Here is a 15,333-nt window from a genome sequence, read left to right as displayed (position 1 = left end):
GAATTTATATCCATTGACATGTTTGTCTTTTAGAAAACGTTTATTTACAAGGGATGCAACTCTTTCATTCATATTACTATATGCAGTCGATGTGTTAAAAGGGTAGACGTCGGGCTGTCACAATGGCCTTGTGGTCTCGGAGTGAGAAGCTAACTTTGTTGTCGAACAAGATGTGAGAACGCAACAAACGATGGTTCGAGAGCACCAGTCACCAACGATAGCCAAAAACGACGGTCTAACAAACAATATTTTATTGCATTATAAATCATTGCATTAAAAAAACAAAAAACAAAAAAACATATAAGCAATATTTTGGCGCAATTTAACGAAAATCTATGGCCACGTAAGTATAAATATTCCAACTTACTTGACTATACTATTGTTTAGATATCCACTTTACTTGCCCATGGTACAATATTGTAAAGTATAGTGAAGAACCACAATGTAAATGATTTAAGTGCAGGAGAGGACAGCACTTTATCATGGTAAAGTAAAAGGGAAGAATACGTTGTAAAATGGTAAAATTAAGCGGAAACTCGTATCATGGTCAGTTAGATTGGAGAATCATACTGAATCGTGGGCAGTGAAGAAGAGCTTTGCATCATTGTTAAACGGAGGCGAAGAAGAAGGTTGATTTAAACCAATATACAATTATTATGATGTATCGTATTTGAGGGAATTAATTTGAATGAATTAGGGTTCTGTTTAATTAAATTAAAATTAACCATCTTGAGCTATTAATGTTAGATGTTTATTTTATAAAGGGAGGCTAAAATTGTACTGTTTTTTAAACCATCTGCCATTTCATGTTTAGTAAATGATCATCAAGTCATGTCTCTTAAAGCGACTGAATTCATTACATTTAACACTGTTTGAAAGTAAACAGGAAGATATATTTTTTTCCGCATTGATCACATTTTGAATATGCTTTCAAATCTTGTAATAGAAGCCCAATAGTCGAAACGACCTTCAGAAGTGGTGAACGTGTTTCTGTTCTTGTTCTATTTGGTCTTGAATTCATTCGCGTAAGTGTTAGTTCATCCTAAATACTGTTTTTATTAACATTGATTTGATTTTAGTTTGGGCTTCTGTTATTTATTCATTTAAAACGGTTGTGGTTATGGAACATTACAACTTGATGTAGAGTATGTTATTAGCAATGAGTGTACATTTAAACGCGATTTTGTCGGTTAATGTTTGTCTGTGGTGGTCACCAAGAAATATATCAACTTTGTAAGGTTAAGTGTAAGTTAATATGCATTTAATAATGTTAACTTGGTTAGAGCCGGGTGGTTAGCGACGGTGCAGCAGATCGACGACTTTAATCATATTATGCCTATTTCTAATTCACATTAATCGGCTAAGTTTTCTGCTGAAAAATTCTCCTTATTAGACAAAATATACTTTGAAAACTAATGAATGATTTCATACAGATACAGCGCTTTGTTTGGAAGTGAAACAAGGCTTACGTGGTCAGGAAAATTATTTGTAACATTGAATTTATTCCGGTTTTATATTTTAAAGCTGCATACTCGAACTATCTATTTTCGTTTTCAGCACTGCCACTGGTATTAAAGAAAGATGCATGGACTTTCTTCTATCATTTTTACCGTCTTAACATTTTTCGTGACTTCAACGTCAACTCAGGAGATTGTCCTCCAGGGAAATGTTTACATAGAGGGTGTGTTTACAGTGTATGAAAACGAGGCTGGTGGGTGTGGCAAAACACTTCCATTCTCGGTGCAACATATCGAAGCTGTTACCTGGCAACTGCGCAAACTGAACAACGGTGTAGGTAAGTGTTGGACGTCACATGCTGATGTCATGAAACAAAATAAACTGATTCTGCTTAAAAATGTTGTGTTTTTTATCAGTAAAATATGTATTTTAACATGCAACTATATGCCGACTGTTAATATATGTTTTCACAGGAGTTAATTCTATAATGAATATACTAAAACACATGTACTAGTCTAAAAGAATGAGTTTACTATATGCTATGTTTAAATGTTAGGGTAAAACCTATGAAATTTCATCTGCTTTTTGTTTTTCATTCATGTTGTAATTTCACGTTTTTATTTACTTTTAGAAAGCATATTCGCTAAATAAAATTACGTTTGTCTTGGTGATTTTAAGGTTTTCATGTCCTCTCACAAAAAAACGTTATTTTCCTCCCGTCCTTCCATCTGTCCATGTGTGTGTGTGTGTCTGTCCGGATTTATTATGGCACACTTTGCCCCAAACATATGTTGACCTACACTCCTGAAACTTTATTGGAACGCTGTTCGCCATCTGTAGTTGTGTCCCTCGGGATTAACACCAGGATCCATGTTGGATCACAGTTATGGCATTTGATTTCGTGCCACAACGTCAAGGTTTGAGGCACACCTTCTCAAAACACTTTAAAGATGCACTCCTACTCCCAAATAAGATTTACCACAATTAATTCTTTTGTTTTAATATCCCAAAAAAGATGAATAAATGTCGAAAACAGTGGTACTTATGAAGGGTACCGAGTTTAATTTGAAAGAAATGTTGATAAAACACGGTATTTCTACCTTATGTGACTATAGAAGACCACAGTAAATCTTTTAGCATTCACCAATCATTAACATTTGTGCGTTTCAGCCATTAAATACACGGTTACAATCTTGTTATCAGTAATTATTATATTCCATAAAAGCACGTTTTAGAAAGTAGTTTAAGTTTTATCAGTCAAAATGAATGATTGTTATTCATGTGAATGTTATGATTTTGAATAAGCGTGTCACTTTAAAGTAGACTCATATGACTTCATAGTTGCTGTCAAACATAACCAATGGGATTAAGGTTGGATTTCTCCCAGTAGGATCAGAGTTATTGCCCTTGATTAAGTACAATATCAGTACGTAGGTCCTACTCTTTCGGCCCAATTTTCTGACATACCAGACTTTAAACTTATTATATTTCGTTCATCATTCCATAACATATCAAAAATATGGCTGCTTTAATAAAGGTTGTAAAGACTACGATCGTTAATTTCCAGGCGTAATGAAACTATCTGTAAGGACATTTTTAGCATACTTTATTTATTTAAGGTTCACGACTAAAATATCTTATTGGAACGGGCCCCAGGGTTTTTAGATTTGATACTGGAACGGGGCCCAGGGATTTAAGATTTGATACTGGAACGGGGCCCAGGGGTTTTAGATTTGATACTGGAACGGAGCCCAGGGATATTACTTAGTTATGAACTTTGATTTAATTTAATATTAGAACGGGGGCTCTACGTTGTATTGGCACCTTTTCAAAATAATCTTACTTAGACACCTTAGACTTGTTAAGCATAAACAATTTTACCCAAGGGGTCTTCTGATATAATCATAAGTGTGTAGGGCAATCGAGTTAAAAGTTTGGTAAACAAACATATCAGATTTCATGTCACAATTCCATGTATGACTTGAAAGCTCTTTTGTGAACGGTTGTATATTCATCGACCGGGGACGACAAGGAATTCAATTTATCATCATTATCCTTATTATCCATTAAGTAAAACACTTTCAACAGCTAACAAGATTTTACGTATTTAAAAGGTTATTACCTGTTTATCACTATAAATATTCCCCATTTGGACGGGAAATTTTAGCGATGTCGGGTTCTTTTAAATTTATTTCAAATTTAGTTATGAAAGTGAAAGGCATCTGATATTTATTTATTTTTCGTTCATATTTTGAATGCACGATTAACGGGGTTTTCCCCACTCATATTAACCCGTACGTTGGTGTTCGCAATTATTTTAGAGCCAATTAACATCGAGTATTTAGCCAATTTACTGTACCTCCATATCATTTAATTAGATCTGACGGTGAATGCAAACAATCATTTTCGTTGTTAGTATTTTGTCAGCTACATGACTTGGTACAGTCGTCTATTTTTCATAGTCCCTTGTTCCCTCTGCACATGCGCGAAGTAACTCTAATCGACAGCTAAGGAATCTACCCCTATTGACAACTATTCAGTACACATTTAAAATATTCATCTGACAATATTTAAGTAAAGATTAAGCATTTACGCTATTCATTCTCATGAGAACATAGATCAGACTAGTATAATTATAAAGAGAATAACATGATCATGAGTTACAGAATTAACGAAGTCATCCCAGTTACTGTACTATTTTGAAATATTCCAAAATTAAAGCCGCGACAATTTACCTCATTTACTGATTAAAGGTGGAACGCATAAGCCGAATTAGGGACTATGTTTACATTTTCAACTAAGAGTTTCCAAAATATAGCACTGACCTCATTATTGCAAAGTATTTCATTTTGTGCGATCCATCTACAATAATCGATATTTTCACCAATCTTTCGTTTACCGCTATGAAATTTTTCCCTCAAGTATGTCATGTGAAAACCATCCTCGGCACCCAAGCGTATCATAACCTATCATATAGGTTATGATACGCTGGGTTGCCGAGTATGGTGAAAACGTTCACGGATATATATTTTTCTTTCCCTTGTTTAAAGTGTTATATTTTTAATGCGTCTATGACGTCAATTTTCGCTGCAAAAACGGCGTCGTGCGCCTATCTTTATTTTTACCCCCCCCCCTCCCTAATCATTTCGGTTTTTTTTTTAATATATCTATTCAAAGTTTTATTTCAAATCGCCTACTATCAAGAAAATTGTACCTTACCGACTTTATTTTTGCACAATATCAATTAAGTTAGCGCCATACCTGTTTCTTATTCAATACGTATTATATTAAAACGTTTAGCATGGCGTTAATTGAATTATTGTTTATGTTATGTTAGGGGCAAAACAGGTGAGTCAAATAAGTGCGAACACCAAATAAATTCGAGATCATTTTGGAGTTCTATAGAAAATTATGCAGGCTTTCTCCACCTGTGGCCTCTCTTTCCTCGCTCCATTTTCTGTAAATCGCAAAAAATGAAACCTGGCGAACATATGAATATAAGATGTAATCCATTGAAGACAGACTGTAACATCAAATAAATTGGTTCCTTATTCCTTCATCAAATATATGACAGAGCACTTCTAAAAGTCCGGTTGCCAAAGTCGAGAACCTTGCATGGCTGTAAATTGAAAACATGTTTGCATATTTTGTAGCCTTGACCATTAACATAGGTGTCATGTAATGGTTTCTCGCCACATTTGCTAAAACGAGGTCTTCAAGATGGTTTCCAAGATGACCGCTAATAAGTTCAAGTCTACAATATTCTTATACATATCTCCATTTACCTTAAATATTCGTAAAGCTTATCAATTAAAACAGCTTTTCGCCGAAAACCGGGTCATTAGAATGAGAATGTCGTTTGGCGGGAGGACAGGTGGACGGGCGGGCGGGCGGGCGTCAAAACATTGATTTCCGCACAATAACTTTAGTTAGGGTTGACGGAGAGTGATAAAATTTGGTGTGTAGGTAGCTTATGTAAAAAGCTTCCTCGGGGTAGTTTTTGGTGGGGATGTTAGTAAAAATATAAAAATGGTTACCGTCCAATGATTTCAGTTAGGGTGGATGGATATTCGTGATTAAGTAGCTTAGTAGCGTATGTGTGGAGCTGACTTAGGATTGCTCTTGTGTGTGTGTGTGTGTGTGTGTGTGTGTGTGTGTGTGTGTGTGTGTGTGTGCGTAAGAGTGGAGCATGCTTAGGATTGCTTTTGAGTGTGTGTGTGTGTAAAATAGGAAAATAGGTTCAAATAATAATTTTAGTTAGGATTGCTGAATGCTGCGATGAGGCTTGGAGTGTAGGCAGCTTGTGGGTTGCTGTCAAGGGGTAGGGTAAATGATACTAAGTATATGAAAGTGGTTTCCGCCCAAAAATTATCTTAGAATTGATGAGTATTCAGTGGGGTCAAGGTCAAGTTAACTATCAATAGGAAATTCGTTCCCGACCAATACATTTAGTTAGGATTGATGAATAGTGATAGTGATTTTGATGTGGGTTGGTCAAGGTCATGAAACTTAGAATGAATTTTGCAGCGAAACTATATACATGAGAGTAATTTGCAGTTATGGATCTTGTTCATGAAAAAAAAAGAGAAAGGTTGCTGCTTTTTATTACTCGTACAAGAAATTAATAGGCTATAATTTCTTATCACCCGTATGAAATAAATTAGTTCGTCGCATTGTGGCGCTTCAAGTTAGTTTTAAAATGAAGGAAATATGTAACTGTTAATAAACTTAACATTACAGATGATTTATATATTCAAAATGTGCGAATTTGTGTTAAAAAATTATTTGTGTATTAGTTTTGATTAGTTTTGTCAGAATCATCGTAGTGTTTTTGTTGACATTGAACATGCTTAAATGTATGAAGAAAGCATTTTGGATCATATCAAGTTCAATATGGCGTCCAAGATGGCCAGAAAAAGAAAAGAAAATGAAGTAAACTTTCAAATAGGCGTGTTATCTATGATGTTTGAACTAAGTTTAGATTGGTATTTGATACGTTGGAATAATTAGTATTTTTGAAATTATATCACTTTTAAATTGTATCAGAATGAATATAAACTTAAAACAAATATCATTTACTCAAACATGCATAGACTCTAAAATTAATTAACACGTCACAATTAGTGTATTAATAAGGAAATGGCAAATAAGTTAATTACAAGAGTGACGTGAAAATTCTACCTAAACTGGTTTTGATCATTTAAGCATGGTTCTCACAATCCTCATTTTGCCTCGATCGGCCCCGATTTACAAAGTCTCGGTAAAGTTATTTTATTAGTAAGGACATCGCAAGATTCATAGGGAATGTCGTGATGTTTTCCTTTGCATAAAGATTGGGAAGGCACATTTTGTTTCGAATGAAGACTTTAAACAAAGGAATTTCTTAACCATTTTAAATGCAACATAGCGCAGTGTACGCCGCTTACACAGCATTGCCTTGGGTCGTTTTTACCAGAGTTAAATTGAGAGTTTAGTTTCTTCAAACACTTCGCAAAACCTTTCCACAAAACCGACGCCTGATGGAGCACTGTCAAAAGTTAGTTTAAAAACAGGTTTATCGGAGTGTTTGAGGAAACTTATCCCTTAATCAAACTGTTTTAAGTCATCATTCGAAGCAAAATAGTGCCTTCCGACATTACTAAACTCTCAAACTGTAGTTAAAGACCGAGGCGGGGCTATGTAAGCGATGTAGACTGTGCTTTCTTTCATAAAGCATAAACAAATAAATAGTAAAGTTATCTTTGTCCAAGTCTTCATTTGAAGCAAAATAGTTCCTTCCGACGTAGTATTTTTGACCTAATTTATCACGTGGTATACACACACTGATATGAGACATTACTGAAAAACTAATGATGACTTGAGGTAATTTCATAAATGATGTATAATACTACATAATATATTCTTACATTCCGACATGTCACACTTGCGACATATATTAATATTCCTGTATAGGTCTCCGGGTATGGGCAACGTGTGGTTCGCTGGCAAGAGCCAGACAGATTGCGTACAACATTTCGCTACAACTAGATGATGCCGCTTCGGACACACTTGGTAACATGTCTTTTTTAAAAATTTAAATAGAAAATGTTGTTTAACGATATAATACAATACATCAGCATTTGGACAAGCCTAAATTTGAATATACTAAACAAAGCAATAGAGTTTGCTTACAGCATCTCAACAGTACTCCTGTATCAAAATGTTGATATAGACTATTTGAACAAGTGGCATTGTCAGCTGGTTTGAACTTTGATTCTTGTGACTGGTAGATTATTGACACAATGTATAGCCTCACCAGCTGGACCAAAATAGCCAAAAGATAACCTTTTCAGATTCAGTATTTATAGCAATGTGTTTGTGATTTGGCTGCATTAAATATTGTGCAGAAACTTGATGATGATGCATCGGACATTGTGCCCACACTCGCTTCTCTTTGGTGTGGGGTTATTTGGTGATCACCTAGCTAGCATATTGATGTTCTTCCTTTTTCAGATTTACTCCATCAGCAATTTAAACCTCTGTCTCACTTTTATCATGACAGTGAACACGAACAGTTCTAAATTGTCTTATTTTACAATATCCATTCATTCAAGTTTGTATAATAAGCTATGCCTAGACTAAATGAATTCCTCTATTTACTTGTAGCCGTACTTGGTCCGGAGAACTCGGAGGAAGCAGAAGTAGTTTTCAGGCTTCTCGGTGATCTTCCTGCAAGCGTCCGCCCCCTCCACATTTCTTTCAGCGCCGATGGCGATGTTTTCACTGACAAGGATGCGTTCAACAACTTCTTTCGAGTAATTCCACCAGAAACAGCTACTGTTGAGGTACCTTATCCAGTGAATTATTATTAATGTTGACATGTCGGCTATAGCAAGATATTTTTGAAAATATCTCTTTGCCATTGTGTATCTTAATGATTGCCTGTTTCGGCATTTTGAGTTCAAACTAGGATTATTTTTGTAAATCAACAGGCATGGCGTCAATGTCATTGTTCAGAATTGTATTACCCTACCACCATAACAATTTAAATCATTTGCTTGTCAATTTTTATTTTACAGTCCGTTGCGAAGTTTCTTTCCGAAATGCTTTGGACGTACGTTGCCGTGTTTCACGACAACAGTACACAGAGTTTGTCAAGACTGGAGTATTTGAAAGAACTTGTAATGAGCAATGGGATTATAACATGCTTTCCAAGAGTGTTTGTAAGGAATGGAGAAGCACTGACAAACATTGAAGATGATTTGAAAGAAATATACGAGGCGGATAAAAGAATCAACGGCGTACTGATATTGGGTGGCGTTGAACTTTGGCAAACGGTTTCGGCGGCAATAGATAGTAAAGTTGCAAGTACGAACTCGAGCTACGAACGACCAGTGGTTTTGTTCATTACAGACTCTAACTTAAGCCTTCAGGCGACAGAAGATCCGTCGGTTTCTGAGAAAGGCCTGTACATTTCTAGTCCTCGAACAATTGAGTTAACGTCATTTAAAGAAGGTTGGACCGAGTTATTGACAAACAGCACCAATGGGACATCTTATGTTCAAACCATGATTGAGCAACATCACGCTGTCCTGTGCACAGCAGTTGCAAGCGATGTTTGTACAGCAAAGGCCCTGAAACTCTTCCCTCTATCCGTCCATTCACCATATGCAATTCTCGCAACGCTGCTTATTTCAAACGTATTCAAAAACATGTGTCCATCATATAAACTATCATGCATAAATATCAAAGGACGACAGTCGCTAATAACAAATATGGAGAAGTCATTTAGCTTCGAGGCTCGAGATTTTTCTACGCTGCTTCGATTCTCGTTTCAAAAGGGCTCTCCGGAAATTCAGATATCGCATGTCTCAGACAAATTCTACGGCAGTGTTATTTATAATAAAGTACGATCTTCAAACACCACACCTGATTGGAAATTTATTGAGGTAATTATTATTTTTGTTTTTCTACATCAAGATCGTGACAATACGTTGTTTGGGCGTTCCCACTACAATAAAAATATATATCGTATTGCTAGTACTCAATTTCCTATCAATGGATTGTAACAAAGTTAAAGTTTAATTCATCAACGTTGAAATCAATAAAAATCATCTTTTATGTTAATAGAGTTTTTTTTTCATAATTCCAGGCATTGGAATACTCCACTCAAACAAAGGAATACATTTTTCGCTCGGAGAACATACGGCAATACACAACTAACGGCAAGGAACATGTTTACCCCGACGTCCTCCGACCAGAATGCCCCGACGGACGGCAGTGCACCGAGTGCCCTATGAGAGAATCACCACCGATCGATGTTACAGAGGGAGATATGTATATCGTCGGCATAGTCCCCGTTCATACTACGTCCGGTAATGCGTTACAATGTGGTAACGTCAAACAAGGCGGTGTGGACGTCGCTGAAAGCATCAAAGCGACGGTAATGGAGGCGAAAAAAAAGTATATTACTGAAATCCCTAATGCAAACATTGGCGTCATCATAATTGACTCTTGCAATGATCCACAAGTAGTAGCAGCTAGATTGCTTCAATTGCTTAATCAGGGAATATATGAAAACGGTGGATTTAAAAAGGTGAGGTCAAACATATTGGGGTACATTGGAGGATGGACAAGCGACAATAGCATGCAGGTTGCGTCAATCTTAACCAGAATAAAGTCAGTGCAAGTTTCTTACGGAAGTACAAGTCCAGCATTAAGTAATAGAAATCAATTCCCCTTCTTCATGCGTATGATTCCGAATGATCTTTATCAAGCACAAAAAATGATAGAAATCGTCAAGAAACTTGGCTCCAATCTGATTCAGGTGCTTTATTCGGACACCGCATACGGTAGAGGGGGTAAAGATGCTGTTGTTTCTCAAGCTGTGGCACACAATATTTGTGTTGGACAAGTTGTTATGGTAGAACAGAAGTCGGATGTAGATTTGGATGCCATTGTAAGCGAACTGGAACAAGAGAACATGCCGAAGATAATAATGGTGTACCTCAGCTCCTTTGATGTAGTGAAACTGATTGGATCATTGAAAACCATGAAAGGCTTCATCTTTATTGCATCAGAAGGATGGGGAAATAGAGACATCATTACAGGTGCGAACAACTTGGAAGGGTCTATAACACTTGCACACGAATTGCGGATTCCGGAGTACATAAATGAACACATTGAAGAAATTTCAAAAGCTGAGAAAAAGTCGGCTTGGCTCACGGAATATATGGAAGACTATTTCGATTGCTATTATGAATGGAGCTTTGATAAAACGAAAGGCGATGCAAAATGCAGGTAAACCATTTGCCTACGATTTTCGATTGATTATGCCTCCAGCTGTCACTTAAAAAGTTCTTGATGCGATTAAGCATTTTCTTTCCATTATCCTTAAATAACCAGATATGCGTGATGTCATTGAATAACACGCCACGCTTAGAAGTGAGAAAATAGTTAATGTTTTCACAGCAAAGTTATTGCGATACATTTGCCTTAACAGCTCATCCCAATACCTGAAAGCTGAAAACTGTTACCGCGTCACGCCGGATCAGCGTTGCTTTAAGGTGGAGACGTGGTCGCCTTTCGCCGCCATCGGCGTCGAGACGCTACTGAAGGGTGCAAAATTGGCGCTAAATGAACTATGTAAGTGCAAAATGTTTAACAAAATACCAATAGCTTAATACCGATTGAAATTTTATTGTTTTGAAGAAGCCTACCAGTTTATGTCTAGAAATAAGATAGATTTTGCATTGATTTACACTAATATAACACAAGAGTTTTCGTTCTGGTTTAACGAAAGAAAGAACGCGATGCCGAAAACTATTATTTAATTTGAGACAGTATAATTATCCTTACGTTTCATGTTGTGATTTAAGCTATATTAAAACGATTACTAAAAATAAATTTTCACAGGTAACAGCAATACGTCCACCATTTGTGAAGAGTATCTAAGACAACCGGAAGTGCTCATGAAACACGTGCTTAAACAAAAATTCGCCGTTTCCGGAACATCGCTTAAATCCGTATACAATGTTACGAGTCACGATGGGCTTATTGACCTGAACACGTACCAGATAAAGAAAGATGACAAGGGCGTATATTATGATCAGGTATTTGATTTTACTAGACAAACTTTGTAGTAAACGCAAGTCTACTTTTAAGAAAAGGCCTTATGACTTGAACACCTTCCAAATTTACAAAATAAATATCAACGTGGACTATAAATATGTTCAGGTATGTTTTGTATTGAGTTAAATGATACAAATGTTAATAGGCAATCCTAGTCAAAACTCGTGTCACATTCGGTTTCCGATAAACAAGGCTTGATTATAAAGAGCATCTTTGATCTCTACTGATGCCCAACGAATATCTTAGTAGCATAAACAGTTTTAACCCTTTAACAGCTTTAGGAATTCTGTCAAATGTAGTTTTAACTCGGTAAATGCACATGTCTAAGCGTGTATTACACATTCAAAACTGTACTTGCAGGATAACACTTCGAAAGTATTCCGTTCTTTCCTAATTCGACCCGCTTTTCACTGATGCCAGCTGATTTCTTTGCAAAACACCAGTTATAACTCGATAAATACTTAATCAGAGGGGATTTTTACTTGTCAGTAGGTGTTACTTCAAAGCTATGAAGCCGATAGTTCTATTTTCATTTCAGCTTGAAGAAGAGTGGGCGTATGCGTTCAGGGAGTCAACATGTGACAAAATTAATAACCCTGAGTGCAGTATTTGCTTTAGTGATCCAACAACTACGTAAGCTTTGACTGTATTTCAAATAGAACATTGTATGCGCCAACGATCAACACTCATTTTGTTGTGTAGCAACTGTTACCATACTAAAACAGAGGAAAACATAAAATTTTAGTGAATAGTTTACTTATTTCTGGTAGCTGATGAACATCCGCCTGGTAGGGCTTGGACCCACGAACTATTAAGCGAGAGGCGGGGACACGTACTACTGTTAGAGCCGCTAACCACACATTTTTAAATTGCCCATGACCCAATTTAATGTTCAATAATGACTACATTGTATATAGATATATCACGCCTACAACATGGATTACACAACGCCATTGGTCCAGGACAGGTCAGGCGGTGACCTATAGTTTTCCATATTTGGTTACTAATCTATGTATTGTACCAAAATGGCGTCCATTTTCCGATTCAGGAAAACAGTAAACTGGTTGTTGGGGTAATTTATGGCGTACAACACTTCAGCGTTTGTTACAGCTAGGGTGTGCTGTATCCTGACACTGGCTGTTGACATTTTTTCTTCTTCTTAAGGACAACCCTAACTCCTATTAAATTAAATAGTGACCTATATCGTTGTAGCGTTTGTTACAGCGTGCGTATCCTGACACTGTTTAAAAAAAGTATGAAATTGCTGTATACTTTCCATGTCATATTTTCTTTTTTATTTCATTTTCAGACCAAGCCCGCCACCTGCTGACAATTCAAAACAGGCTTACATAACTGCAACATTCGTTACAGCGAGCTTTTGTTGTATGTTGCTCTTGGTGCTGATAGTCACCTTGTGTAAAGTGGTTCAAGGCAGGAGAAAGCGAGCAGGTATGGTCAACTTATTCCAACATATTTGAATGTTACTGATCTGTTTAAAATCAGTATCAATTCATTACGGACGAGCTTAAGTAATGCATCACTAAATTGTAACCACGGCCCCCAGGTCCGGGGAATAGCCGAGACTTTTACTTTCGGTTCAGCTTATCCCCGGTAAAATCTCCGTCCTGCTGGGACAACAGCTGGTAAATCCCCGCTTAATGCCATCGTACCTTAGGGACATGCTATAGTTTAGGCCCATTCCCCGCTATTTTCGGCGCGAAAACAAAACCATCGCATTCATTCGGCACTGCGGGGCAACCTGGAAGGTACAAACACGGCCCATTTCCCCCGCTATACCCGCTATCCCCGCCGGACCTGGGGGCATGGTTACAATTGACTGGTGCATAATTGTCATGTTATTCTGTTCCTTGGTTGCTGCCTCTCCACCTAATCTCATGCCAAATGCCTTTCGTCATTATTTGTTAAATTCCACGCCAAACTCTTTTATCATACGTGTACACACAAACCGCCGATTTATGTACTGGTTTGTAAATATTGCACCAGTTTGTTACACTTAAGTTAGTTACACTGTAAAATACACTCGTCGAAACATCATGTTGATGCAAAGGTTTCGTGACTATTGTTGTTGTTTTCTTCAATCAAACCTTTGAGTGCAGGTTTGCGCATCGTCAAATAACTCCGATATACTATTAGGTCCCGCTTAATTGAGTGCGGTGTGGCATTTTTGTAGGAAAATGTTGTAATCATGAATAGACAATTATGCTTTATTGGTGCCGCCAGAGGACCTCTACAGAATCCAAGCCAATTAGATTACGTCGTGTGTTCATTTCTATACATTCTTATACATTTAGGAACGAAACCCCTGTACGTGGTCATTGGTAATCTTTCAAGTTGAAAATTATTTACTTATATCGGATCATGCTATTTCATTGAAAGAAACGTTTTCTGCCCTGCGTGTGTCAGTAAACGCAATGAAGTACCGAGATTGCTTTCGATGAGGGAAATATATTTATCGCCCTAAAATGAAGTACACTATTTAAAGTTTCTTATGACCAACATTATGTTAGTTCATGCCATTGTTTATCTTCTTCACACCTCAGCACGACGACAGACCTACTTGACGCCAACAATGGGTGACGACGGGTACCTCTCAACAATCGACGTCCAGCGTAGGTCTTCCGTTGGCGACTTTTCCGGTGGTATATTTAATGAGGATGTCAACATCAGTGGTGACTCGGCCTCAAACAATACAACGCCACAAGGACACGCCAGTAACACCAGTCTGAACAATCTTAACAACAGCTGTTATCCCCCTCGGCCTTACATAGGGGCAGCGCAACAAAACAAATATGTTTAAGGAGTAATGGTTTTATAATGTGTTTTTTTGTAAAACGAAGGCATAAAACAGATATGCATTTCTTTTCGCATGCGCACATAATGTAAATGGAAGTTTGCGTTCGCACATATTTCTGTGCACATCTTTTCTTTTCTATCGATTATGCTGAGGATCATGTTTTATGTTACGTATTTTTGTTTAATACATGGTCATGACACTTTATCAGATATATGTCTGCGACAATTTTTCTAAATACCTGACATATTTTGAATGCAGACCTATGCACTGAATGCTATAGAGACCAGCGTGCGCAAACTCTTTAACATCTAAACCATAATGAACCACCCCAAGACAGCTAGGTGCGGCGATGACGTCGCCCTTTTTTCCATTTGGTTAATAAACCGAACATGCAATGGATGACAAAAATATACTTGGATAGGCATTCACAAATTAAAATCAAACAACTTTTTTTTGGCATACAGTTTAGGCGATATGTTGTTTCGATAAACGTGTTGTGGTACATGGTTTACGTTAGGCATTGATCTAGTACATTATTAAGGGTCTTCCTTAAATGTGTAGCTTCTGGATTAGTACTGTGGTTGATTCTTACTACTGTTTGCATATGAACTAAGAATCCAATGTCTCGAATTATTGAATGATCGTCGCTTTACCCCGACAATCATACCAAGTGAATTTTTAATTAAGTTCAACTTCTATAGCCTAGCCAATTGGTTCAAAATGGCTTTTCGGTCGTGGTTTTTTTTAGTTGATTGACGAGTGTTAGTTTCTAATTTTAATTGCAAACGGTAGCATAACGCTTATTACCCCCATAATGACCTTCCTGGGGGTTTTGTATGTTCGTTTTCATTATATACTCATTTTCTTGATATGATGTAACACAAATAATCGGTACATTTTGTGTGTGACATCATCTTATATAAATACTCAATACATTTGGTATGTGACAC

The 15,333-nt window shown here is 36.9% G+C and overlaps 1 protein-coding gene across 1 annotated transcript; it reads left to right on the top strand.

Annotated features, from left to right (window-relative positions):
• The first annotated feature begins 951 nt into the window (after window positions 1-951).
• LOC128239835 (uncharacterized) lies at window positions 952-15,333 on the top strand. The gene is made up of 11 exons (XM_052956277.1): window positions 952-1,025; window positions 1,558-1,795; window positions 7,411-7,509; window positions 8,104-8,282; window positions 8,517-9,386; window positions 9,590-10,737; window positions 10,940-11,082; window positions 11,353-11,549; window positions 12,107-12,201; window positions 12,878-13,017; window positions 14,130-15,333. The coding sequence occupies exons 2-11, from the start codon at window positions 1,582-1,584 to the stop codon at window positions 14,384-14,386; spliced, it is 3,342 nt and encodes a 1,113-aa protein (XP_052812237.1). The 5' UTR covers window positions 952-1,025; window positions 1,558-1,581; the 3' UTR covers window positions 14,387-15,333.

Source organism: Mya arenaria, chromosome 7 (genome assembly GCF_026914265.1).
Source record: "Mya arenaria isolate MELC-2E11 chromosome 7, ASM2691426v1".
Taxonomy (NCBI): Eukaryota; Metazoa; Mollusca; class Bivalvia; order Myida; family Myidae; genus Mya; species Mya arenaria.
This window is presented reverse-complemented; position numbering and strand designations above follow the sequence as displayed.

Excerpts from the sequence above, each read along its gene's own strand:
- LOC128239835 (XM_052956277.1), top strand. The coding sequence starts at position 1,582 with ATGCATGGACTTTCTTCTATCATTTTTACCGTCTTAACATTTTTCGTG. Across the intron at positions 9,387-9,589 it reads CTGATTGGAAATTTATTGAG|GCATTGGAATACTCCACTCA; the intron begins GTAATTATTATT and ends TCATAATTCCAG. Across the intron at positions 11,550-12,106 it reads AGGGCGTATATTATGATCAG|CTTGAAGAAGAGTGGGCGTA; the intron begins GTATTTGATTTT and ends TTTTCATTTCAG.